This window comes from Trachurus japonicus, chromosome 18 (genome assembly GCF_045865225.1).
Source record: "Trachurus japonicus isolate A0001 chromosome 18, Traja_1.0".
Classification (NCBI taxonomy): Eukaryota; Metazoa; Chordata; class Actinopteri; order Carangiformes; family Carangidae; genus Trachurus; species Trachurus japonicus.
Genome location: NC_140924.1, coordinates 24,320,075 through 24,347,421, shown reverse-complemented (window position 1 = coordinate 24,347,421; position 27,347 = coordinate 24,320,075). Strand labels below are relative to the sequence as shown.

Here is a 27,347-nt window from a genome sequence, read left to right as displayed (position 1 = left end):
TCAAACCCTTGCCATCACCAATGCTATAAGTAAATAATATTTTTAACAGCACCTTTTCTCCAAATGGTTTAATTCTCTTTATCTGTCATTCAGACACACACTCACACACACACACACACACACACACACACACACACACACACACACAGACCCCCAATGGTCCAATTAAGAGTCTTTTTGCATGGCATGGAAAGCAGAGCAGCATGGTTGTGTGTGGGAGATGTATCTATTGTGCGCAGCGTGGACTCCTCTCCTCAGCAAGGTTCAAGTGAAGAGCAACAGTTGCACTCTTTCACGCACACACACGTACACAAACACACACACACATAAAGATAGACCTCCCACAAGTGTAGGAAGCAAGAAAAGCCACATAGTCCCAGTTCATAGCCTACTGTATACTGCCGCCCACCACCTCCCTGCTGCACAGCTCAAGTGTCTGTTACAGGTTTAGCATCATCAGCCCTGCTTCTTTATTCACCCCGTCCATGTCATTTATCATGACTAATGAGCTCGATACAGACAATAACACACCACCAGGAGATATTGATGAAATATATATGGTTATTGATTTGATACGCAAATAGCACCTGTTTGTGCTTTGATGTATAATTGGTTTGATTTCATGTGTTCAGTATAGCTGTAGTAGGTTTTTTAGTGATTACCGTTTTTTTTGTTTGTTTTTTTTTACCTGTATTTAAAATTCACATCATGATCCACTATGGCTTCCTCATTTTAGTATAATTTCACTTTAATTCTGGGGCAGTCTGTTCCCTCAGATATTTTTGAATTAATTTCATATAGTAATTTTCTGTCTGACACATGCTGGGAGCAGGCTGAGTCATGTCATTAGAACAACACAACATGGAAGAAATGCAACACCACATAATAGTTTTAAAAACACAGTTCCAGAAATTCAAGTTCAACTAGAAAAGAGACAGAGCTGATCAGACACTGAGGAGCCGTCAGCCGGTGTGGTTGTGTTTCACAGAGACTTCATATACATGTATGGGAGACAGGGGTCAAAAGTAGAGTAACTGCAGAGATACAGTATCAGAGGAGTCCCTGATTGATGATTTGGTCTCAGCTGTGGCTCTGAGGCTCTGGACTGAGGTTTAGAGGTTTCCAGGTGATTTGAGGATGTTGCCATGACAACAGAGGGCAATTTTCTACCTCGGCGCTAGTCTCACATTTGGACTTATTGTGACAAAACAGCAGCTCCTATCAGAAAAAGAAGCAGACCATGAGCATCCATTGGACTTCTTGAACGCTTTGATATGTTTTTGGTGTTTCTAGAGTAAATATTTTGGAAACCCATGTGATTTAAATACAGGGAACAGTTTTGCTGAAAATCTTTGTGTTGGAGTCAATATGGAGCAGGAAGGGGTCTGGCTGCACCTTATAATCTGACAATTGTCAATACATTGTTGCACTAATAAATAAATGAATATTAGAAAAAAAAAACAGACAATGAAAATAACTTTCTGTGTTTAGCTGTTTTTCTTTTTTTTTTACCCTTTCAATGAGTTTGATGCTAATGTAACTCCTAAAATAATGAAAGTTCAACTAGTTTTTAAAATAGCTGATGTAGCCAAAAGGTGAGGAACCATTTACAAGCAGCAGCAACATCCCCCTGTGTGTCCTCCTCTCCATGGCGACGGCACCGTTCAGCATGCAACATAACAGTCCAGCAGGATATTTCCTTTGCTTTCAGTTTTAATTACCCAAGTGTATGCACCTTACATACAGTATATTCAGGGCTGTGTGCACCTGTGTGTGTGAGAGAGAGAGTGTGAATGGTTCAGTGTGTTTACAATGTGCTCTCGCAGATGGGCGCACAACAGGGTGCTGCCTTGCGGGTCACCTGGTAGTGAAATGCTAATCATGAACATAAATAAATCCCACACTCATTCTACACATGCACATATTCCCACTTTGATTACAGCATCTGTCTGCCTTGCTAAGCAGGGGTTTTATGGAGACGTCTTCTTCTTCTTTTTTTTTTCCTTTTCTTGTCTTTCCATCCCCCCACTTTTCCATATGAATCCACAAAGAAGCCAAGCATTACAGCTCCCCCTGGCCGGCATTTAGTCTCTCTGGTTTTGTTTTGAATCTCCTCCGTTGCTCTGCATGAAAAATCCACTTCAATCATCTGGTATCCACCCTCATCTCTGCGCTTTCTGTTTGCTCTCTCTCTTTCTCTCCCCCTCCTCTGTGTTTCATTCTCTCAGGACTGTATCAGCGTCCTCGCTCTTTCCTCAGAGTGGGGCTGCTGAGCCAAGAATGAAACTCTGGGGAGTGTGGATCTTTCTTGAGCCCATTTTAATTGGGCTCCAGTCCACTGTTACACTTCCCCCTCTCCCATGAGCCTTTGCAACTCTGTGTGTGTGGATGCACGCGGAGCTTCATGGAAACCTGTGACCTCTGAAATCCCGAGTGCTAGCTGCTCATCATTATGTTCTCTTCCAGGGAATTTGAATTACAGAGGGCTGAACTGAACACTCACTGCTGCATCTCACACTCAAGGGTGGCAGTTCTGTCAAACACTGTAAAAAAGAATTTGACGCTGTGGTTTAAAAAAAAAAAAGGGGGGGATCTGCTGTTACAGAAGTCGACTAACATCGTAGCTCAGGTTCCTGTCTTTGGTTGAGTCAGTGTTGAGATGAAAAAAAGCCAAAGTGGCATATTCAGGGCATAGCATTGTTCTGATAAAAGAGTCTCACTGTTGACTGTTAAATTTATTTTGCTCTATGAAGGCTGATTGGACGCTTTCCAACACTACACTCATATTACTATAGTACCGTATTTTCCGGACTATATGTTGCACCGGAGTATCAGTCGCATCTGTCAAATAATACGTCGTAAAGAGGAAAAAAAACATATATAAGTCACATTGGTCTATAATGCTGTGTTCAATTGCACTCGGAAGTCAGAAAGATCCAGGTGGGAAATTCCAACTTCCGAGGTAAATGTGTTTCATTGCACAGCCACGGAAAACAAGGCCGGCCACACTAAGGTGATGTTTGTTTGGATGTCTTTGTCAGCTACATAAGGGAGAGAGAGAAAGTGTGTTTTTTCGTCCCTACTACGTATGTGCACAGACCTTTTTAAATCACAAATTAACAGTGGGAATGGAAATGCCACTGCAAAGTAATTCTACACTTTTAGTAACACAAATTAGACGACACGTAAGTAAAAGTTGAGGAGAAAGTGCAACGCCATTTTGCTTCGACGTAATTCCGACCGACTCAGGCTGCTTGGATCCTACCCGAATTCCCGAGTCGGAATCCCAAGTTCAAGGGCTGTTCTATTGCACTTTTCTGACTCGGGAGGTCAGATTTTTCCAAGTTCCGAGTGCAATCGAACGCAGCATAAGTCTTATTCATTTTTGAAACATTTATTTCATAGGAATCCAAAAAACAAACATTTAATCCAGAAATATTTTTCGCTTAGTCTACATAGCCTAATAGCCTGAAACAATTCCGCCAATCAATCAGCTTGTTGCAATGGCAGAGTAGCCGGAAAATTAAAAACTACTAGTGCCACCGTGGACGACGACCGTTTACACAGTGAAAACAAGTGAGAAGAAGACTGTTGTTGTTACAGTTAGTAAACTGTGCCAACCAAGTCGCAGACTTTACTTTCACTTTCGTCAACTTACCAAATGTAGCTTTAAATTCTGCAGTATAGCTTTTTTCTTTTTTGTGGCATTTTATCCGTGTTCTCTCTGTCTTTATGGTGTAGTCGTGTCATTTTCCGGTGGTGCAGTGGCAGCGTTCCGTTGTCATGATTGTGGACGGTGCCCTCTTGTGGTCATAGAAAACATGGCGTATATTTTTGATATCGCTTCGAAATATCGGTCACATGACCAGCCAAACTACTAAAAAAAGGACAATTTATAGTCCAGAAAATATGGTACATACATGTATTTCTACTTCTGATCCAAACCCCAATCCCTGTGGTATTTTATCATAACTTTTTATTCTCTCTCTCTCTCAGTAGCAGTGACTGAGTGGATCAGGGTATAAACTGTCTGCTTTGCTCATTTCATTCAATCCCTGGTAGCAAACTTTGACCCTCTGACTTGCTGACACACCCTGCAGTTACTCCTGATCCCTGCAATCCCAACACTGTATAAATACATATGCTCAAGAGACCCCGACAATTGGCCGGCCTCAGCAGCTCATCCTCATCATGTATGACTGCATGACTCACGATGGCCGCTCCTCGCTGCTGTCTATACTCTTGCACCAGCAGCCCGACTTTGCCAGAGACTTGCCTGTGGCCGTATCACGCTGTGATGGTGTTGTTTTAGACACAGCGTTGGCCAGCAGTCATCCCTCTTTCTTTTCTTTCTTTCCTCGGCCAGCCCCGGAGCCCTGGCCTGCGTCAGACTTCAGCACGCTCGTTAGCGTAACAGCCATGTCAGGGAGGCTTGCTGGGTTTTGCCGCGTGGCCAGCATCAGTCGGGGGATGATCCTGAGTGACAGTGGGGGATGTGAGCTGGACCACACGCTGCTCTGGTTTCATGCAGGATGCAAAAAACAAACAGAAAAAAGAGACAGAGAGAAAATGAAACATGCCCCGCAGCTGTGTTTCAGCATTGTTGCTTGACATGAGAGCTCTGTGGGTGAGAACAGGAACCAGAGGATTCATTGTGCTGCTTCGTGACTTCTTCAGTTTGCCAGATGCTTCTCGGGGCACATTCTCATCAGCTGTCTGACTGAGAGACATCTGGATCTCTGCGCCACTTGTAGAAAAAGAAAACAAACATTTCCCTTGAATCTCCTGATTGTGGCGGTAGAAACGCTGCCATCATTGCCCACTGCAGACTGATGATCAGCTTCACTCTCTCAAATTGTTTTGATTGGTGTTTAGACACGATAATTATACAACTGTGCTTTAGTACTCGGCAGCTTGAATAGAGACTGATGGCAACAACCAGCAGCCATTGGCTGACGGCTTGTGTTTCATTGATCCGATTGCATTAATCAAGGTTGTTTACAGAGCCAACACAGCAACCAGTGATGGATGACTGCTGGTAATTAAGCAACAACCCGCAAGCATCACACACCTCCCATTTATGGTGTGCTGACACAGTCAATGAAAATAATCCACAGCCCCGGCTATTTTTACACCAGCTCAGAAATCTCCTTGGCATCGCTTCATCTCCCATGGGACATGTTTCGAAAATGCGAGGAAAAGTGACAGACGCAGCGACTGACTGGCGAGAGAGGAAACTGACGTGCACGCCATCATGGTCCTCCGCCCCGCCGATCTCCAAGACAAAAGTGAAAGTGCACAAGTGGCAGGGACGGGAATTAATTGCATTTTAATAATCGCCAGCTCTTTTATTAATGAGTCCTGCGTCCCCTCCTTTGTTTTCCTAGCGCTGAGTTCTTCTCTCCGTCAGTAGCTGTATTAAAGGCTTAGAGGCTCATTTAACCCTGGACCACAAGCTCTCAGCTTCCTTGTTTGCAGTGTTACCTGGGCAGTGAAATGAAGCTTCACTTCACCGACACTAACATACCATGCCAAGCCGACACCAGGTGCTTCAGCAGTAGGTGGTTTTCAGGCTGTTGCTGCTTTTCAGTAACACTGCTGCTGGTATTCATGCCTATTTTTTTTTATCATTATTTTGCAATACAAGTGACAAACATAAAGCAAACATAAAGACATGACACTGCAACACAGCAGCCAAAAATAGTAGGGAGTTAAATAGGAGATAAATTGTGATGAGAGAGAACAAAACAAGAGAAGAGAAGAATAAATAAATAAGTAAATAGAAAAATAAACATCAGCAGCCTCGATCAATCAATCAATTTTTCCCTTTCCCTTCATTTCCCTTCCCTTTACCACCTTCATCCTCTCTCTTCCCATCCCACCCCCCTGCCTCTCCCCCTCCCAACTGGACCCCAGGAAGAATAGTCCTTACCAAGGTGAGGACTAATGGGGATCCATAATAAAACTAAACTAAACTCTCCATGCCTATTCAAGTTTTTATGATGCTTTGACTAAGCAGGTATGACGGTTACAGACCTTCCTATGCCTCTCCTCAAGTGTTGGCGTCAATGTGCGTTGTGCTGTGCCATCGGAGCCCTAATCATTTTTAGTTCCTTGGCCAGCCCAGCCAGAGAGCAACATATATCTCCCGCCCCACCCTCTCCATTGTTAGTGGTATTATGGCCAAATGGCTCTGGCTATGTGTGAAGCAGTGGTCCTTGATCTCCTGTGGGCCATAGCAGCCAAGCCAAATAAATATTACATGGACTCTATTCTAAAGTCTAGCCATTCCCATTCATTTGTGTGGCACTAGACTCTTCTAACTTTTACTATCTTACATCAGCCAGCCAGCTCTGCTGCTGCTGCTGCTGCTGCACTTTGTGTCTTTTTATTCATCTTCATCTGTTCTCACATTTCCGCCCCTTTCTCCTGTCTGCGTACGTATCAGCTGCTGGCAACTGTCTTTGCAGCCACATAGCAGCATTTTCCTTTATATTTACGTCACACATGCCATGATCAAAAGTCTCTCTATTCAATTTCATGTGGCTGGAGACAAAAACTCCACAAAAAAACCTGAATATAATAAAAAATAAAAGGAGTAAACAGGAAAACAATTCTCGAGTGGGCCGGGTGTGTTGTTGCCAGGCGGGGCCATCGATTGATGGGACCTTTTTTTCCCCCCTGTAGACTAAATTTCACACACAACTGGGAAGGGAACAATCATGTTTTCCCCATCTGTACTATATCATCCACTTGAGCACCTTGTATAATACACTCAGGCTCCAGTCAGCCAGGCAGTCTGGAAAGAGCCACTGACCCAGGAAGTGCAGAGGGAGTTCTAAAATTAGATCTGTAATAAACAAATCATCAGTGCTAATGGAGTGAGGAAGCCAGAGAGTTTAGATGTCATAGTTTCTTTATTTACTAGCTACAGGGATACAATAACCCCTGTTTCACTGCAGAGCTGCCAGAAAACATGGATTGCACAGGAGATGCGTTAAAGTTGATATTCAGAAGTTCTGCTACTGCAGCCAGCATTAGCATTAATAGCTGTTTACTCAGTCGAGATGTGTTGCATGTTCATCATCAAACTTCAATCCTTTCCCCACCAAGAGCTATGTCCAATGGTGGAATGCAACACTAGGTTTTTGGCTGATGTGGGGTTGTGTGAAGTATTTATCTATAGTCAGTGTATGAGCTGCCAGAGGAGCAGCAGGAGCACTGGCACAGAAACTGAGCAAAAAAAAACTTGCTAATATCATTTGAAATGTTTACTTTCTATTTAATATTTTACCATTTTAATATATCTACCCACAAATAGCCCTTTAATTTGGTGCTACATATTTTTCAACTGTAGAAGGGCGCCTACGGTTCACTCTTTCTGACTCTCACGACTGGAGGCCTCTCTAGTTTGTTAACATCTTGAATTGCAAAAGCAAAGATGGCCACCACCACCTGCTCCTGAGAAGAAAACCACATTTAGCTGCAGGAGAAACTTTACAAATAGCCTCTTTAATGAAAGTGACTGGTCCCCTCTGCTATTCCAGGTTCCCTTTGCTGCCGTTAAGGTGAGAGAGGAAGGTGTTTACAGAACGCTCCTTCATCTATCCACCAGTCACCCTCACCTTGCACCCATCGCGCCGTTCCCGCCCACAACAGCCAGCCTTTCATTTCAGCTCCTCCAGCCACATGAGAGATGATTTCCCTCCAGTTGTCCTCCACTTCCCTCTCATCTTTTGTCTATTTTGAATCTTGAAACAAACTTTGACACGGCTCAGAAAGCCACTACCTTGACTAAAATCACATCAACCCACCATGGTGCGTTGACAAGAGGTATTAATATCTACTGTCTTAATCAAAAATCCACACTGCTTCTCCCGCTGTCACTCCCTCACGCCAGCGATTCGTTCTAATGTCGGTGTAATAAGGCTCTGTCATGGCGGGATATAAATAGCCTGTTCCCCACTTTGAAAAGATGCTTATGTAACTATGGCGATAATAAGCAGTTCTGCAGCACCATATGCCGCTGCATCAAACTGTCTTCTCTCAGTGGCGGTGGCGAAATAACAGCACAAGAGGCGAGCGGAGGAATTGGGAGTGGAGAAGTGGAAAGAGGGAATTAGGAAAGGGGAGTATAGTTTTTTTGGGGGGATGAGCACTTAAAACCATCGAGTCTCGCCCATCAACTCCCCACTTACAGGACGTGTTGGGTGGAGGCGTCTATTTACTGAGCCAAGACATGAAATGCTCTGTGAAAGCACAACACAACTTCATGTAATGTTGGCAACAGAGCGTCTCCAGTCGTCGTCGGCTGCCTCTTCTAATCTACTTCCTCAGCTGGTTATGACTTATTTGTTTAACTGTCTTTGATGACATCCAGCCGCAACGCCGCGGAGCTTTGGAGACGACGTTCGATTTTACACTCTGTCAGGCCGGATATTTGACTCCTTTCATTTTCCAGCATACTGTGGAGTGAATGTGTTTCGCAAACATGCAGATTTTCTCCTGGAGCTCTGTCACCTACCATGTGCAAAGCGTGTCTGTCTGAGTATGTGTGTGTGTGTGTGTGGGTGCGTGAGTGGGCGCACACGCTGCTCTCGCTGTGCCGTTATGTGATTTGAATTTCCCCCTCCCTCTCCCCCTTCCTGCCCCCCCCCCCATCCCACCACCACAGGCAAAGGACCTGAGATAGTCTTCGCGGGGCAGAAGCTCAACGACAACGAGTGGCACACGGTGAAGGTGGTGCGACGAGGCAAGAGCTTGCAGCTGTCTGTGGACAACGTCACAGTGGAAGGTCAGTCATGTGTGTGACGCAGGTGAATCGATTCATGGGTGATGACATGACGTCATTGCAGACTTTTAATAGCCCCCACATAAATTCATCTACTTTGAAAAAGCCAGTTCTATTAGCATGTGTTACAAAATCTGTGACTCACCTGAAAGAGGAACCGGAATAATTATGCTGATAAAGAAGCATGGAGCTGCCATATGGTTTATTTGGGAGACTGATAACAACTTTAAATAAAAGTTTTAATGGCAAAAGTTACAATAGAGTTGAAGTCAAACTAACTTGTTCTATTATGTAACGGCGAGTAAACCTTAACACCCAACACTGGTCACGATCTGACCCACAGCGCTCCACGTATTATATTGAAAATACCAGATTATGAAGAATCTTGTTGCAATAACAGTGAACTCATACAAATATACACCTTCCAAAAGTCTTCATACCCCTCCTACATTTTGTCACGTTACAACCACAAACTTATATATTATATATATATTGTGATTTTATGTGAAAGACCAACACAAAAGTGCACAATCGTGAAGTGAAAGGAAAATGATACACTGCACATGAACCTGAACGCACCATCCCCATCGTGAAACATGGTGGTGGTGGCATCATGCTGCGGGGAGGCTTTTCTTCAGCAGGGACAGGGAAGCTGCTCAGAGTTGATGGAGAAGATGGATGGAGCTAAATATCAGACAATCCTGGAGGAAAAGACTTGAGACTGGGATGGAAGTTTACCTTCCAGCAGGACAACCACCCTAAACATGCAGCCTGAGCTACAATAGACTGGTTTACATCAAAGCATCCATGTGTTAGAACAAAATCCTACTGAGAATCTGTGGCAAGACTTGAAAACTGCTGTTCTGCTAAGAAGAATGGGCAAAAGTTGTAGTCTGTAGATAATGCAAAGCTGGTGACACACCCCAAAAGACTGCAGACAGCTGTAACTGCAGTGAAAGTTGGTTCAACAAAGTATTGTCTTTGCCACACTTTTCAGATTTTTATTTGCAAAAACTCTTGAACACCATGTATAACTTTTCTTCCACTTCACAAGTAAAGTATGCACTACTTTGTGTTGGTCTATTGCATAAAATTACAATAAAATACATTTAAGTTTGTGTTTGTAACGTGACAAAATGTGGGAAAGTTCAAGGGGTATGAATACTTTTGCAAGGCACTGTATGAAGAGCTGAATAAGAACTATACAGGGAATGATAAGAAAAGTGTTTGTTTTTAGCATATACCATCTGTGGCTGAGCAGCCATGTAGAAAAGAGCAGAGAAGAAGGTTCAGCCAGCGACTGAGAAAACAGCAGGAGAAGGATAAAAGATCAGGAAATGAGGTGGAGTCAGGGGCACCCACTGTATTGTGGCCTCGGGCAAAAAAAGGATGGCGGGGCAGAGGTGAGAAAAAGGTGTCAGCTAGACAGGATGGAAGCAGAGTAGGCAATGCTGAGGCCAGGAGCAAAGAATGACCCTGTGAAGTTCTAACTGGTTCACAAACTGGTTCATGGGGAAGAAAAAAATGGAGGAAGCGCTCAGGGAGTCTTGGCAAGGCTGGCCAGGCATCAGCAGGGAGGGCAGTTTGCCAAGCTCATTACTCAACATCTCCCAGTAAACACTCTATAAATTGTGGCAAGTAGAGCGCAAACAAGGGATTTTCTGCAATATTATGTTTGTGTATTATCCTTCACAGCAGGTTAAAAAAATAGGATTGAACCTCTGTGAACCTATGCAATAAAAGCATATGCTGCACACGCACCGTTTCATCAAGCAATATAAGCATAGTAAAGTGATAAAACCATATAATATGTGTTTATTGCTAAATTAGCGTGGCAGACACCATCAATTTTAAATACATTAAGAAGAGTTTAATGTGCTATAGCACTGCGTTAAAGGTTAAATGCACTATAATAATACCATATGGCTTTTCCATTATTAAACTGGACTTGACTTATAGTTTTCATAGAAATCATAAACCTGTAGAAGTTTAGTAGTAAAAGTATACTCTGCTTTAAGTCATATCAAATATTTCTACTTAGGATGGATATAATCCTTTCACAGTGTTATAATGTAATATAATCCTTACCGTTTTCCCAGAATGCTTTTGGAGAGCAATGCAATTAATGTTTTACCACTCATGTTCTCAATGTTTGTTTTATTTCTGTATCCTCCGATGTTTCAGGCCAGATGACCGGTGCCCACACGCGTCTCGAGTTCCACAATATCGAGACGGGCATCATGACGGAGCGACGCTTCATCTCCGTGGTGCCCTCGAATTTCATCGGCCACCTCCAGGGCCTGACCTTCAACGGCTTGCCGTATCTAGACCAGTGCAAAAATGGGGACATCTCCTACTGCGAGCTGAACGCCCGCTTCGGCATGCGCCACATCATCGCCGATCCGGTGACGTTTCGAACGAAAGGGAGTTACTTAGCGTTAGCAACGTTACAAGCTTATGCCTCCATGCACCTCTTCTTTCAGTTCAAGACCACCACGCCCGACGGCCTCATGCTCTTCAACTCTGGGGACGGCAGCGACTTCATCGTTGTGGAACTGGTGAAGGGGTGAGTTCAGTTAAGATATGGGAGTCATTAAAGGGAACATACAATGGAAAAATCACTTTTTGAAGGCTCTGTTTGTCTTGCCTTTCGGTTAATGTGGATTAGTGAGTCCCATATTTCATGATTTTATAATGTTTAAATTTACATTTTGTCATCCAAAAAGATATATTTACATCTCCTCTTTTGGGCTTCTTCCTGGATCTATAATCAGAAGAGAGGATCTGAACCTCTCCTCTGATTGGCTTTTTCCTATTGACTGAGTGAAAATAAACACTCAGGGAAATCAAATCCTATAAAGCTGTTGAGTCTAAATTGGAGGGGTCTGGGGTACGGCTGAGGGTGGTGCCTGTTTGTTGTGACATCATAAAGTTACAGAAGTCCCAATGGCTCATTTTAAGGCTGATTCTGAATACAGGCAATGCTTTCTATGCTGCTTTCACTGTATTTCTATGTAACCTAGACATGTTATATAATAAAAAAAAGACCAATAAATCTCATTCCGCTACAAAATGGGACCTTTAAGCGAGCTGTTGAAAGCCCTGCATACCACAGGTTGTCATTGGTTGTTATTCCAATCGCTGTTAATGTGTTAATGCTTAATTTAGGGCTGCCACAAACGATTATTTTGATAGTCGACTAGTCACCGACTATTTTTTTCGATTAGTCGACTAATCGGATCATACGTAAATTGAATGTAAAACATACAGCTTATCGCACCAGCATGCAGCTGCTCTTATATACCATCATTAGCTTTCAGCTTGAAGTGTTTAAGGTATATGTTTAAAAATAAAGACAATTAAGATGATAGTTCATTAAACTTTTAATGAAATATGCAGCTTTAACTGTAGCATAAAGTGCAAACAGCTGAGTAAAATAAGGATAAGGCACTGGCCTAAACAACACCAAAAATAAATACTTAAAGGTTTTTTGTCTTTCCTTCATTTGTCTCTGGCATTAAACACAGCTACATTTAAATAAAATGAGGTGGACACCTGAAACTAAGGAATTGTTCACAATAATAAAGTTTTGGTAGGCCTATCAATCAAATATAACTTGTGCTCATTGTAAATAATAGGAGTCGTTCTGTTAAAAAAAAATCAAATAGGATAAGACAATCGTCTTGTCTGAAAAAAATTAAATGTTCCCTTTTTACTGTCACAGAAGGAGAAACATAGAAAGACTCCACCAGAAAGTTCTGTGTGAAACTGTCAAATGAAAACAAGTGAAACAAACTCTGCAAGGTGTGGACTGTGATGAGAAGCTACCGGAAAATATTGACGTAGTTTTACGCCGGGAGAGAAGACTTGCTCGTTAAGATGAGCGCTCATTACGTGACCAGGACGCTGTGACCAGACGCGGTAACGTTCTAGTTCTCCAACACCGATCTCAAAGTCCGCGGTTTTATTTTTAAATGACGAACGGCTGTTTTTCAGTCCGTGATTTAAAACGGTGGAGCGGCGGTACCGCTCCTAGTATCGCTTCTCATTTAAAACGACAGGAGAGAGAGGAGAGAGAGAGAGAGAGAGAGAGAGAGAGAGAGGAGCGGCGGCGGCGGCGGCGACGGCGGCGGCGGGGGGGGTGGGGGTGCGGGCGGGGCGTTACACCGGTGCCGCTTGATGAGGGACAAGACAGGTAGAGAGAGAAAAGAGAGAGACCACCCGTAAACTCACCTTGAATGAGTGAGTGCAGGTGTGTATGTGTGGTGCGCGGCTGCAGCGGTGGGTGCGTGTGTGGAAGGTGCCCCAGCAGTTTTGAGAGAAAAACAAAGTTTAAAAAAAAGAAAAGAAACGACGCATCGACTATTAAATTAGTTGTCGACGATTTTAATAGTCGACGTAGTCGTGACTAGTCGACTAATCGTGGCAGCCCTAGCTTAATTGTGAGCTCAATGCAAAGTATTTGGCAGATTTTTCTACAAAGGTGTGAAAAAGCTCGCACAAACCTGGAAAAAAAACCTGGTCATGAATAGTATCAACCTAAATACTGTTCATAATTAGAGTATCAAAAAGAGGCTTTCGCTTGTGTATCTGTCTTCCTCTTGTGCTCCACATTCAGCACTGTTGCAACACAAAAGCCTGAGCTGCCTCTGCCACACAAAGACAAGAGGCTACATAAAGGAATTGGAATCAGGGTAGAAAAACAAAACAAAACCAAAAAAAAAAAAAAAACATACCTTGAATGAAACAGCCACAATAGCCTTAACACAAAACACAAAAGAGAGCCATATTTGTGTGAAGGAGGGAACTGTGCCACCTCAGCTGCCTGTGGGCAAACAGGGGCTTGTAGACAAAAAAGCAGGTTTTCTATATTTACATGTAAAACCAGTGAGTAAATCCCAAGCCTCATGTGCAGCCACATAAGCTGCTAATATTATTTTCTTGAGAAATATATTGTTAGACGGAGAGGAGGATGGAGACAGAAGCAGAATATTATCCAATCACTTCATTGTTGCAGTCGGAGATTGAGTGCTGTTGACTGTGACCTGTCATCAGTGTGAGTCACTGACAGAAAACACATTATGATACGATGCGCAAATCAGTATTAAAAACGATTGTCCCCATTTGACTGGCACACAATGGGTCTGATTTCCTTTTCTCGCTAGATTACAACATTAACACCAGCCACACCAACACACTCTCACACGCGCCTTTTCTTCACAGTTACGTCCACTACGTCTTCGATCTCGGCAACGGGCCGTCGCTCATGAAGGGCAACTCCGACAAGCCGCTCAACGACAACCAGTGGCACAACGTGGTGGTGTCCCGGGACGCCAACAACGTACATACGCTCAAGATCGACTCACGCACCGTTACTCAGCACTCCAATGGAGCCCGCAACCTGGACCTCAAAGGTAAGATTGGCTCACCCGTAAAACATCACCACTGAGAGGAAATAACCATTCCAGTGCTATCCCTCTATCTGTCCCTTTAGTGTTGCTGGACTGTGGCCATGAACACATGCCAGCTCAAATCCATCTAAATTAGACCTGCTTTCTATACCCACCAAAAGGTTTAGAATAGATCCACTCCAGGCACTGAAGATATTTCTAAAAACAAAAGGGTAACACTTTGTTTAACGCCTATCTCTGTAACACATTATAACCATACTTATAATGTGTTATAATGCTGTTATAGCACTGTATAACTAGTTATAAACACTCATAAATGATCATAATGCTTCATAACAATAATCGTAACTTACTATAATGCATTTTACTATGACTTATAAGGTCAGGTTTTATAATACGTTATAATTATTAGTAACTCGCTGACAATGCCCACATCGATAATGCATTATAAATATAGTTATGTGTTATAATTGGCTTATAGAGAATTATAACTCTATTATAAGCTTGACCTTATAAGCCATTATAAAATGCTCTATGATGTGTTATGCTTATTTTTATAAAGCCTTCTGCTAATGAGTGTTTATAATGATAGTTACACACGTTTATAAGCCAATTATAACATATTATAACTATATCTATAGTGCGTTATCAATGTGGGCATTGTCAGCGAGTTACTAACAATTATAACATATTATAATATATATATATATATATATATATATATATATATATATATATATATATATATATATATATATATATATATATATATAAACATGATAAAATGCTTTAGCGTGTGTTATAATTATTGTTATAAAGCATTATGATCATTATGAGAGTTTATAACTATAGTTATACAGTGCTATAACTGCATTATAACTCATTATAAGTATGGTTATAATACGTTACAGAGATAGGCGTCAAATAAATTGTTACCAAAAAAGGATATTAAAACCTTTTTGTTCTCACACAATCATCATCATAAACACTGTAATTGCTGTGCTTTAAATACATACACAATTCCACCATGCTGCCCATGTTAGAAAGTGACTCAGAAACACACTGGCCCTGGATAAACAGAGCTGCCAAGTGTAAATGTTGTTGCCAAACAGGAGTGGACACAGGGTCAGGGAAAAACTCCATAAAAGCCTGGAAGCACCTGTGCCAGCCTACTCCTCCTCACCTTCTGAGATGATCCCTCCCCTCCTCCTCTTTCAGCAGATGTTGGCTTTACAGGAAGAAGAGCAATAACAGACTGACTTATTTTTTACCTATTAGTATCCTAACATCACCTAAATCCAACATCAAGACCAAGGTGAAGAAATCGTATCATTTTAACCTTCACTTTGTTCACTCGCTTGTTTTGACCAAACTGACTGACTGGCAGAAAAAAAAGACAGAAAGGAAAGAAAATAAAAAATAAATCACATTGGCACACTTGACTTTTTATCCACGGCACAATGACTATCTTTTGATGGAGACACCTTTACCTCTTTGACTTAAAAAATACCCGGCCCTCGTGAATCATCTTGAAATAATAGCCATGGTTACAAGGCACTTAAGCGTGAATAGACATCTCTGGTTCTGGGAGACTGCGGGGCCGGTATCTCGGGTAATTGTAGGCTTTAGACCTCAGAAGTCAGGTTCTCTTGTGTGTTATTTGGATGCTGGAGAGTGGCTGCCTGTGAAGCCAAAAAAAAAAAAAAAAAAGAGTGACAGCATGGATATAAAGGTAGAGAGTCAAAGAAATAGAGAAACCCAGGAAGCCAGCTGAGAATGACTGGCAGAATCGCTAATACTAAACTATTTCAAGTGCCTGTTTGCGCTCCTATTAAGATTACCTCCAGATGATCCACTTTGATTTTGCCCGTGTCATATCCCAGACTTTGGAGTGCTCTTGAGGTTGTTCAAGTCAGGATGAGCCGCCCCCCCTCCTGCGTGCAACTGGTGGCTGCGAGGAGTTCAAAAGATCAAAAGAGGTGCTCTGAGCTTTTCCCTTTTCTTTTTGAGAAGGACTTGATTTATTGACAGGATCTTTTTCCACATTGTTGTCCTTTGGGGTGCGCTTGGTGCAATTAGCGAGGATAATCATGAGAGGGCTGGATGTAGAGCGATGGCACCGAGCCAGTGTCCTCATGCTGTGCTGGAGACAAAAATGACTGAACACACAGAGTACGCACAGAATGAGCCGCAGACGTGGAGAATGAAGAGTGTAAAATTAGCCACGGCGGTGTTTTAGCAGCCAGACATGTAATTAGCAGCCCGGTCTCGCTAAAACTTCATGTTGAAATTCAAATAAACTGAATCCTGCACACGGCCAATTACGTTATTGTGACATATGCTGCAGACTGGCATGTAATCGTCGCACTGTTTGTGCTCATTTTACACAACTGCTGTGTCAACAGAGTGATCACTTATTACTAAATATAACGAATGCTGACTTTCTTTTTTTTGTTTTTACATAGCGATCTGTGCCATAATGTGTTTTTTCACTATGCATTGCACGTGATTGATAGATAAAACCAGTCTCCTGTGCATCCACGCACTCTTTGTCGAAAATCTACTGTGCACAGTAAAGTGAAGTAAGTGATGTCTGTAATTAGAAGAGTTTTCCTCTTTGATTGATTACTTCTGTCTACACAACTGTCAATCAGCCCTGAGATAAGACATGGGAATCATTAAAGGGGCTGTGAGAAGTTTCATTGAGGCCTGCTGCTGCTCTCCTGAAGGTGCTGGACCATGCCGTGCCATGCCATGTCAACCCTATCCTCAAACACTCCCACCGATTCACAGAGCCTTTTGCAATCAGGCAGCAGCGGCTCTTAACTAAGAGGAGACACACACCGTCAGCTGTCGTATATAGTTTAGAGAATGTAAACATAATCTGTCTCTGCTTAATTGGGGAAAGGCAGGCAGCATTCTCCAGGCAAGGCAACTTTTGCTCACTCAGCCTGAATGACTAATAGACAATCGCACCTCCTCCTTATAAAACACCGCCGACCGTGGCGTGCGTCGCCGACATCCCTCAGCTGCCCACCGCTGAGTCACGCAGCGACAATGGCTCCATTTGCATATTCAAAATTGCAGACACCCCATTGAAAGATTTGTCTCGCAAATGAAACAGAAGGCAGCCGTTCTCAGTGCCCGAATCAACAGTAAACATGGGCCGGGTAGGAACACCCCCCTCTGCTCCCTCTCCCACACATCTATGTTATTAATCTGTGAGCCGCCGCGTTTGAAACTTATTTATTTTCAGGGGTCTTATTCTTTATCAGAACAACCCTTGCCTGCAGGGGATGGAGGTTGAGGCGGCTTGGCGCGACTGGGAGGAATAATAGTTGTAAATCTTGCTTCATAGGACTTTGGGGGGGGGGGGGTGTCTCTATGCTCAATTCCCTCGTCTAATTGGGCATTCAAGCCTTGCTCTGTAGTTGTGCCGTGACAGTTCCCTCGCCAAAATATCATAACACTGTAGAGCCATAAACACTTGAGCAAACACAGCAGCTAAACATGTGTGTAGGTGGAGAAAGATTCCTATATGTATATATATATCTGAGTGTATTCTTTTCTACTGCCAAGCATGATTGACAGCTCTTCCTCCCTTCGAGTTTATGTAAAAATACACACACAGACACACTGCATGTTTTTCTTTTTTTCACTGTTTGACACTCACATACAAAGCTAAGCAAATCAAACACAGAAGAAATAGCAACAATAAGCCATTTCTCGCAATTTCTCTGCTCTGTTTTAACACCATTTCTCCTGCATTTCAAAGAAAAAAAAACAACCCAATTCTCCGAGCTTTATCTGTGTAATTGCCCAGAGAAAATGGGGAAAATGGGTTTTGTGCTCTCTGTCTTCCCTTCTCTTTGTTTTTTTTTTGGACAGGCAAAAAAATCTTCAAGTCCCTCTTTTGTCAGCTAAAGTGTGGTGAGGGAGCAACACACACGGTCCCCAAGGATAGCGCAGAGAGTGAATCGAGTTTTGTGCAGTGAATGCGAGTCTCAGAAGAAGACATGCTCAACACACGGCATACAGGGAATACAGCTCTGTCATTCCTGTTGACAACCTGCAGAACACCGCGATAGCAAGTTATTACCATATTCCTTCCCTGAAATAGCTGTGTTGATTCTACAGTGCGGCGCGGTTTAAAGGGATCCTTATCGAGCACGCCAGAGCAGCTTTACAATATGATGGTAGAGCATGATAATAAAGAAGAATCCTTTAGTAATACCAGAGAAGGTGAAAAATACAATAAATCATGATATGTGGATCATGATATTACTATTCAGTACCAAGGGGGCAGTTGTCGGTCTGAGAAGTGAAGCTCACTTCCGCGTTCAAAAAACTGCAATCCCCTCGGATTCCTCTGGGGGCTGGTGTCAGAAGGGAGCATTCCCCATAGACCCCCATGTTAAAATCGCCGATTTTACATCCTCAGTAAACATGTTAAAAGCCTGGTGTCAGAACGTTTTTTTTTCTCAATCGATAGTTTCTACCCCCGCACACACTCTGAGGGGGGTGAATTTTTTTTTAACTCTACCGTTTTACTGTTATTAGGTTAAAACTCTGGCCAATTAGGGCGCGAAAACGTTGAGTGACAGGTCCGAGCAGCTCCGTGGACAGCTGCTTCGAGGCCAGTGGGCGGGTTCTCGGACGGCCAATCCAACATGGCGCTGTCCAGGCCGCCATATTTGAGTCACAAAAACGACTCCCCAAAACCAATGGGTGACGTCACGGACGCTACGTCCATTCTTTTTACAGTCTATGTTCAGTACGCAACACCGTTTTTTTTTTTTCTTATTTGATGTGCAAAGTATTGTACACTACATATTATGACCAGCAGATCAGACTTCACCTCACACTAGAGGACTTTGAAAAAAAAAAAAATATATATATATAATGTAATATTTTTGAGACTAAGGATCCTGCAGGATAATGGTATGTAGGTTGTTCCTTTGACATTATTACCCATCATGATCTTTCAGACTTTCAGCCTTGTTGACGCTACAAAATCTTAATTATAACAGCAGTGATAATAATTATGATATTAATGCATTTGAAAATGTTTTACTGTAATAACAAACAGATAAAATGTGAAACACTATTTCAAATAAACAATGTTAACATTAGCTGATGTGACATTTACAGTAGAGAGCAACTAGAAAGCAGATTTAGCCAGCTTCCTCAAATAACAATCATGAGGTGACCTTTGTAAATTAGGAAGTCCTTAAGCATGAAAAGCACTTTTCAAAATAAAAGTCTGCCCAACATTATAACATTAATGTAACATTATACTTTAAAGGCAAGCTATCAGGTCAATACAGTTATTGTTATCATCCCCCCTAAAATTATGTTTGAATTTATGATTTTAATGGTTTTATTTTGAAATTACTGTACTTCCCATTGTTCCAATTGCCTACATCTCTGTGGGGTATTCAATGTCTGCCTCACACCAAACAACACACTCACATCATGTCGTCAAGAAAGCACAAACCTTTAAAGGGCTTGCACAGTCACATTACGCCAAGCGATTGAGAGCACAGGGAAAACCCCTCCTGATTTTATTGCAACATTTGAAATGGGTGGCGACCCACAGGGCACATACCATATGGGTGTAATGAGCCATGAGCAGCAGGTCCCCCAGTTTGATTCCCAGCCGGAAAGGACCCTTTATTGCATCTCTCTCTCCCATATTTCCATTCTGTCTACACTTTCCTGTCAAATAAAGGCGTACAAATATCCCCAGAAGAATTAACTAAAAAAGTCAGTTGGTGTAGCTCCATAATAATGATGCAGTACATAATTATTGGACTTGGACTGTTTGTTCAGGTCCATTTGTTTTCACTTGGATCAGAGCAAATACTTTTGATTTTGTCAGCGACGTTATCAGAGAAAATAAGCCCTGCAGCTCCCTAACATCTGAATATGTAGCTGCGGTAAAAATGCTGTTAATTATTACAGAATATATTCAAAAGCCAAGCAGGAATCTCCCTCATCAAACACATCCCCTCTGTCTCTGCAGGAAAGTATTAATGAGCCTGTTGTTGTGACAACTGCTTTGCCTGTTTTTAATATTTTGCCACATGGATCAGATGGGCCGTTGGTTTAATTCTTTCACATTAATTGTGTGAAATGCTTTGGCTCTTACCTACAGTATAATACAAATATTTATTTTTTAATGAAGTCTTTTATGCTTGCCAGGTGTTACTTGTAGCATCTTAACATTAGTAATTACAAGTCCGTTTTTGAAGCGTCACCATAATTACCAAAGACAAACAACACCATCACACAGAAGACATGCAGCCTCCTCTGGGGAAGACAGCAGGGACAGTTACTAGCATCTCTATGTGGCAGCAGGAAATAGGGTTGTCTTCTTTTTGGGAGGACTCACACTAGTAGTAGCGCTTGGTGTGGACAGAGGCTAATTGTCTCCATTTGTTTGTGCTAATTATGTCAAGATATCACAGTTAATTCAGCAATTATATATTGATTATTAATTCATTAGTGCTACAAGACACTTAAGGTTAATTGGAGAATGTTCTCTGACTAAAGTCGGAGTGAATGTAATTACTTTAGTATACCCTGTAACATATTTTACCAGTAGAGTGCTGCATGGTTGATGTATTTTTCTAAGTTTGTCTGCTAGTTGGCTCCATCCTGGCTCCTTCAGCAAAAGGTCAGTGGGAGTTTTACTTTGGCTCTTTGATTATTGCAGAAAATAAACTGTAAAGAGCAAACGCACATGCTGTTTGTTTTGTCCAGTGTGATAACAAATGGAAATTTTGTGAAGCCTTTAATACAGTCCCCAAGTAAAAAGCTCACCTGGTTAGGCCTGGTCAGGCCTAGGAGATTTCTGGGTGGAGTTAGCATGTTTTCCCCATATCTGCATTGGTTCTTGGTCATCTAGCTTCCTCCTACAGTTCAAAGACGTATACATGGTTGAGTGTCCCTATGTCAGCTGGGATTGGCTTCATACCCCCATGACCCTGCACGGATAAGTGTTATAGACGATGGATGGGTGGATGGTTTGGGTGCGCCCATAGACTGTAAAAAGAATGGACGTAGCATCCGTGACGTCAACCATTGGTTTTGGGGAGTCGTTTTTGTGACTCAAATATGGCGGCCTGAACAGCGCCATGTTGGATTGGCCGGCCGAGAACCCGCCCACTGGCCTCGAAGCAGCCTGTCTCCGGACCGCTCCGGACCTGTCACTCAACGTTTCCGCGCCCTATTTGGCCAGAGTTTTAACCTAATAACAGTAAAACGGTAGAGTTAAAAAAAAATTCACCCCCCTCAGAGTGTGTGCGGGGGTAGAAACTATCGATTGAGACCATAAAACGTTCTGACACCAGGCTTTGATCATGTTTATTGAGGATGTAACGTCGGCGATTTTAACATGGGGGTCTATGGAGAATGCTCCCTTCTGACACCAGCCCCCAGAGGAAGCCGGGGGGATTGCAATTTTTTGAACGCGGAAGTGAGCTTCACTTCTCAGACCAACAACTGCCCCCTTGGGTGCGCCTTGTGATCCTTTGCTCTATCAAGTGTCTTTGTCCCCGAATGTCAATAAAAGTTGGAAAAACAACTTAAAAACTGATGCTGCATTCACGTGCAGTCGGGCAGATGGCCGTCGGTAACAAACCAAATGTAATTTTAGCCACAGATATCGAGAGAAAGCCGGTAAAATGTTGGTCAGGTAGACAGTACAACATCGCCATGACAACATATTGTCACGTGTATTGTTTTGCCTCGTGCTGACAGACCACTTGCTTACATACAGGCTTGTTTATGCCGTTACGTGCAGCAGCTTTTATCCGTCTGCCGTCTGCCCATTTCAAGTGAATGCAGCATGAAAAATACGATTGAGTTGCTTGCGATATACAATGCTAGATGGGAGTAATTCCTACACATTGTACCTTTAAGCATTAGTTAAGCATGAATAAATACTGAATTCTTCATTTATAACACATGAATACTCATTAGTATGTAATTTATAAATACAGTCAGATTACTTTTTTAACTGTGTTTATAAACTACATATTAATGAGTATCCATGTGTTATAAATGACAAATTCAGTATTTAATGCTTAACTAATGCTTAATAGTATGTACTTATTATAAAGTGTTACCACCTTACTTACAAATCTGGTAACAGGTTGAAAAACCATCCACTTTTGTTGGATTTGGGCCCAATCCCATTTCACCCCTTGGCCCTACCACTTACCCCTACCCCTCCGTTTTGCGCGTTCACGTGTAGGGGTAGGGGTGTCCCAATCCCCGGGTAGAGGGAAGTGGTAGGGCTACATACCCCTCCAAACGGAGATTTTTCAGAGGCACACTCCAAACGGAGGGGTATGAAAAGTTTCCCAGAATGCATCTTGCGGCAGCCGGCAGCGGTGGCTGTAAAACGAAAAGCTGTTTTATTTCTTGCTGTAGCGCTGTTATTACGTCACTTTCTTAAGTTTTAATATTTTTTCTTGCGAGAAAGTAACTGTTTAGGTCCCAAATGTGCGGTTAGTTTACCCAAATGACGGCGGGTTAGAAGTTTGCTCCGACGATTTTTCGGAGAAGTGAAGCTCCAGGAGGAACGGCTCCTCACAGAGACAGCAGCCGGTCTGCAGCGCTGCTCCGCCGGCCAAATTACGTCCTCGTCCCGGTCCCGCCGGGAGAGAAGGCGGTCGTTAATTAACTTATCCGCGGGTTTTTAGAGGTTTACCACCAGCATGTTAAATTATTTTTAGCATTTAAATGTTGGTCTCATTGATGAAATCTGACAATTGTGGCAGTAGCATTAGTTTATTTGGATGAAAAGTGAAGCTTCATACCAGACAGAGGAGCAGGCAGCGCTGCCTCTGGGCTCTGTGTACAGAAATCACCACATTTACATCAGTAAATAAATGTTTTACAATGAACCGATCAGCCTGCATTACGTTTTATCTTATTTTATTAAGTCATATGGTACACGCTATTTGATTTCTGGCAAAAGCTCGCCGCATCAGCTTACGTAAAAGCATGTGACTGTTGAAGGGGTGTCCCAATTCGTAGGGGTTGACTTTCTACCCCTACCCCTTGTAGCTCCGTTTCAAGGGGCGAGGGGCAAGGGGTAGGGGAAGGGGTAGGGGTAAAAAAGAGAAATAGGATTGGGCCTAACACTTGTTTGCAAGCGGCCCTTTTTTTTCCATGACATAAAAATGTACAGAAAAAGGACAAGAGTATCAGGAACTTTTTTTTTATGACATTGAGAAAATGTGAAAATGTTTTGAGCTTTTATCAACCATGAAAACCCCACTCAAATAACTCTAGAATTGGAACTGCAAAAAGTCCTAACTACAGGGATCATTGTGGCAGCACTGCTATGATGGCACTATCATAAAATGGCACTACAATCACAGATTGAAAGCTAAGTTATTTATGAATTTTAGTCAGTTATTAATGTTTAAAGTGGTGATTTATCTGTGCTAGACCTCAACACTTAAAAACAAACCAGTAAATCATGGACAGTTGCATAATCTCCATTTGAGCCCCATGCACAGCTGGAGTTGAAGTAAACAGTGTTGGTCATGTGGAGGAAGTAGTAAACACAAACACCCATCACCCTCAGGGGAACAACCTGTTTTACTGTGCAAAGAACACAACAATGTCAAAGACATTAATGCCGTTATTAAATGTAGTGATGGGAAATGAGGAATAACGACTGCAGCAGAATATCTAATGAAGTGTTTTCAGGTTGAGGAGACGCAGGGAGGAGGAATTACTTGGCATACCATATTCAGACAGTGCCTGTCCCTTTCTTTTGAAGATGCTTGCTAATGAGGCAGACTTGTGTTGAATTGTAAAGAGATGACATTGAATATGTTCCATTTTTCAACAAAAGCAGAACAAATTGAAACACAATATGGAGGAGAGGTTTGGCAAGAGAGAGAGAGAGGGAGCGAGAGGAGGAGAGAAAGACAAACAGGTACACACATTTTAATGAGCTCTGCTCATGCCAGCGGTAAAATTGAGATTAGCTGTTTGATCACCCCAAAGCTTTTCTTTCCTCTGCTTTCTGGTTAATATCACAGCCTGACAAACCAAGCTAAGCTAGTTGCTAATCCTGTCACAATACTAAAACCTCTGCATACCTCATAGTAGACCAGGTACAACACTGATTCTAACCATTGCCCCCCCCCCCAGTCACCATCAAGACTGAACACGCTCCAAGTGATAAAGCTGTAGTTGTCACAATGGACAGTACAGGCTGTCCCAGAGGAAACACATTAACATGAGACCGTGTACTTCTGGAGATTTTCAGTCACATTAATGCGTAAGACCAGAAGATGACCAGAGTTCCTGGCAGAACATTATTTCACACAATAAAGCAGCCATTGCTTTTTGTTAGAAAACCTCTTTTAAAGGTTAATTTCAGAATTTTACAGCACTGAACATCTTTAATGTTTTTTCTGAAAGATGCTAATTTTCCGTGAGAATCGTACTGTAAGTATGACAATTTATAAGGTCTAGTCTTTGCATCAACTACTAAAATGACAAAAATCAGATGTTGGAAGTCGGTGTGCGGGCTGTCACTACAACCCCCCCCCCCCCCCCCTTTATCAACAGCTTCCCTTTACTGCTCTGTTTCTACTGCGTTTTTCATTTCATTAAAGAAAGAAATTGTCAGACTTTTGTTCCTGTCATTCATATTCCCTTGATACATACCGAGTACATGCTTTCATACCCTAGTGATGTGGCTGTCAGAAAGGATAAGCCTCTCTTCTCATGCAGACGTCATGTAATGCATTTTAGAAAATACGATGTTCAACATGAGCACAGGCGTGCGGGTGGGTCAAATTAGGCTGGCGGACGGTTCACGCGATGTCACGAAGGTGAATGTACGTATTTCTCTTTAAGGAAACCTTTGTCTGAGCTGGTTAAACGCTTGACAGAGACACACAGGCTGAGGAGCCGACAGCTGCGCCTCCCCGATCTGTGCCAGTCAGTCGGCTGACAGCAGCAGAGGCAGCAGGAGGCAGGGAGAGAACGGAAAATCCTCTCACTATTAGTCACATGATAATTAGTCTCATAACAAACCACTTCAGTAAAGGGAGAGAGGATTTTCTTACATGCTGTACATCTAAATCAAATTAGTGTCAGTTTGTTTACATTTGATCATCATCATCTTTTGGTTGATATACTGTATAGCTTGCAGTGTATATAGAGAAATATAAGTACAGGTAGAATGGAGAATTCTAAGTAGTAAACACCACAAACCTCACTCTGACAACATTGTAGAGGTGGACTTAATAGTATATACTCATGAATGTGACCTGCCTAGTATAAGAATCAGTAAATAAACGTGAGTGGAGTAGCTACAGTGTTAAGTGCCTCTTTAAAAAGCAATGCAACTATAAACATCCAAAACCCAGATTCATGTAGTAAGTTTTATCTTCTTGTTCTCTCTATAAGTGCATAGTGTGGCCATGTTTGGATCAGTGTTTACATGGTAGTAGTTGTACACTGTGTACACCAAACTGCTCAACCATAGAATCAGAAAACATGACCATCCATCCATCCATCCATCCATCCATCCCTAAATGCTAAACTTGATTCAGACCAGTAGTTCTGCTGTGAGGTCTTTCTAGATATCTATCCTCTAAGGCAGAAACCCATTTAGTGGACCTGTATGTCATCTGCAATATCGTTCTTTTGCTGGCTGACATGACCAAAAGGTCAGAGCTGAAGTATAAATCAGCTGGCAGTTCCGTCTGCTGATATCTTCACCAGGATGAGCGATCACATGGCTCTTATTACTTCCCACTTAATAATAAGAACCCCAAAAGGTGATAACCTCTTTTAACTGAGGCAAGCAGCTTGCCCTCAAACCCTGATGTTATCACACTGGATAAGACATAATCCCTGAGCATATGCCTTATTCACACCATCAAGGATTTCCAAGCTCATCCAACACCTCATCTGTTTGCTAGATGTGGTAGATTCTGCTAGTCCAACCTGAAAGGTCCTTTTTTTTGTCAGTACTGGAGTCCACCAGCAGCTTCCTCTACCTTACTATATAGTGATGTTAAATGCTATATATCAGTGGCGGCTGGTGACTGAAAAAAATTGGGGAGGACAGGAGGAACACCAGTCCACGGTGTTATGTTATTTTATACTAGTTGAGTACTTATACCTACTTTCTTAAATTTAATGAAAATTAAACAATGAAACAATGTCTTACAAGATTTCTTAAAAACAACATCATTTTATTCAATCCTACTGTTTTCAGATTAACACAGGCCTAATGAAAAAGAGCATTTATCATGGATGTGGGATGTAAAAAAAAAAAATAGCAGGCCAATGTTCAACACCTGTAAATGTCACAGTGGGAATTTTACACAACACCCTCTGATTTAAAAAGGAAAAACAAAAAGCATGGAAATCTGGAATTATTAATAACAAAGCAAAGTGTTCCACTCAAATTACATTCATACTTATACTTTTAAAGCGTTTACCTGAGCTGAAATACAGTGGCGGAGAAAAAAAAGAAAAGAAAAGTCGGTCGTGTCTTTGTTTACTCTCCAGCTGAGCGGGTCACGTAACTGAAAACTATGAACAATCCATCTGACTGCTTCTCTGATATCTCCAAATATCTCAGGTGTCGCTGTTGAACTGTTTTAAGTGGATTTAGTGGATTTTCTTCCATAAAAGAGATTAAAAAATATATTATAAATGATTTGATACTGGTTTATTTCAACCAGTTACTCTTTCTTAAAAATATGTTGATCTTCCTCTTGCCTCTCAAAAATAGAGGAGGACCAACCTCCTCTACCTCTATGGACCTGCCTATACTGCTATATACTCTATATAATTTCCCCGTTACCTGCCTCTGCAATGAGGATTTTTCTCCAGCCAACCTGAGTAACAGTTTTAGAATTCACTGTCACCCATATCACTATTGGATGTATATTATAAAAAGGTTGTCAGATACAACAGACCACTTAGAGACCTGAAACTGCTGCTGTGCTTCCTCTGTTCAATCCTGACAATGTACGTAGGTTTCCACTGCCTCCTTTCATCTGCTCATCATTCGGCCTGAAATGTACAATTGTATACTGAGTGTGCACATCCCCTGTTCTTTAGTTACCTTGTAATTTTTCAGCCATTCA

General features: G+C 42.1%; 1 protein-coding gene across 7 annotated transcripts in view; it reads left to right on the top strand.

Annotated features, from left to right (window-relative positions):
- The window catches only part of nrxn2b (neurexin 2b), a 773,301-nt gene that overhangs the window by 367,686 nt on the left and 378,268 nt on the right, over positions 1-27,347 (top strand). For all 7 annotated transcript variants that reach the window (XM_085760265.1, XM_085760266.1, XM_085760262.1 and 4 more), the window contains 3 exons: positions 8,675-8,794; positions 10,976-11,357; positions 14,015-14,205. In XM_085760265.1, the coding sequence (XP_085616391.1) occupies positions 8,675-8,794; positions 10,976-11,357; positions 14,015-14,205 (693 nt within the window). The remainder of the gene's footprint in view (positions 1-8,674; positions 8,795-10,975; positions 11,358-14,014; positions 14,206-27,347) is intronic.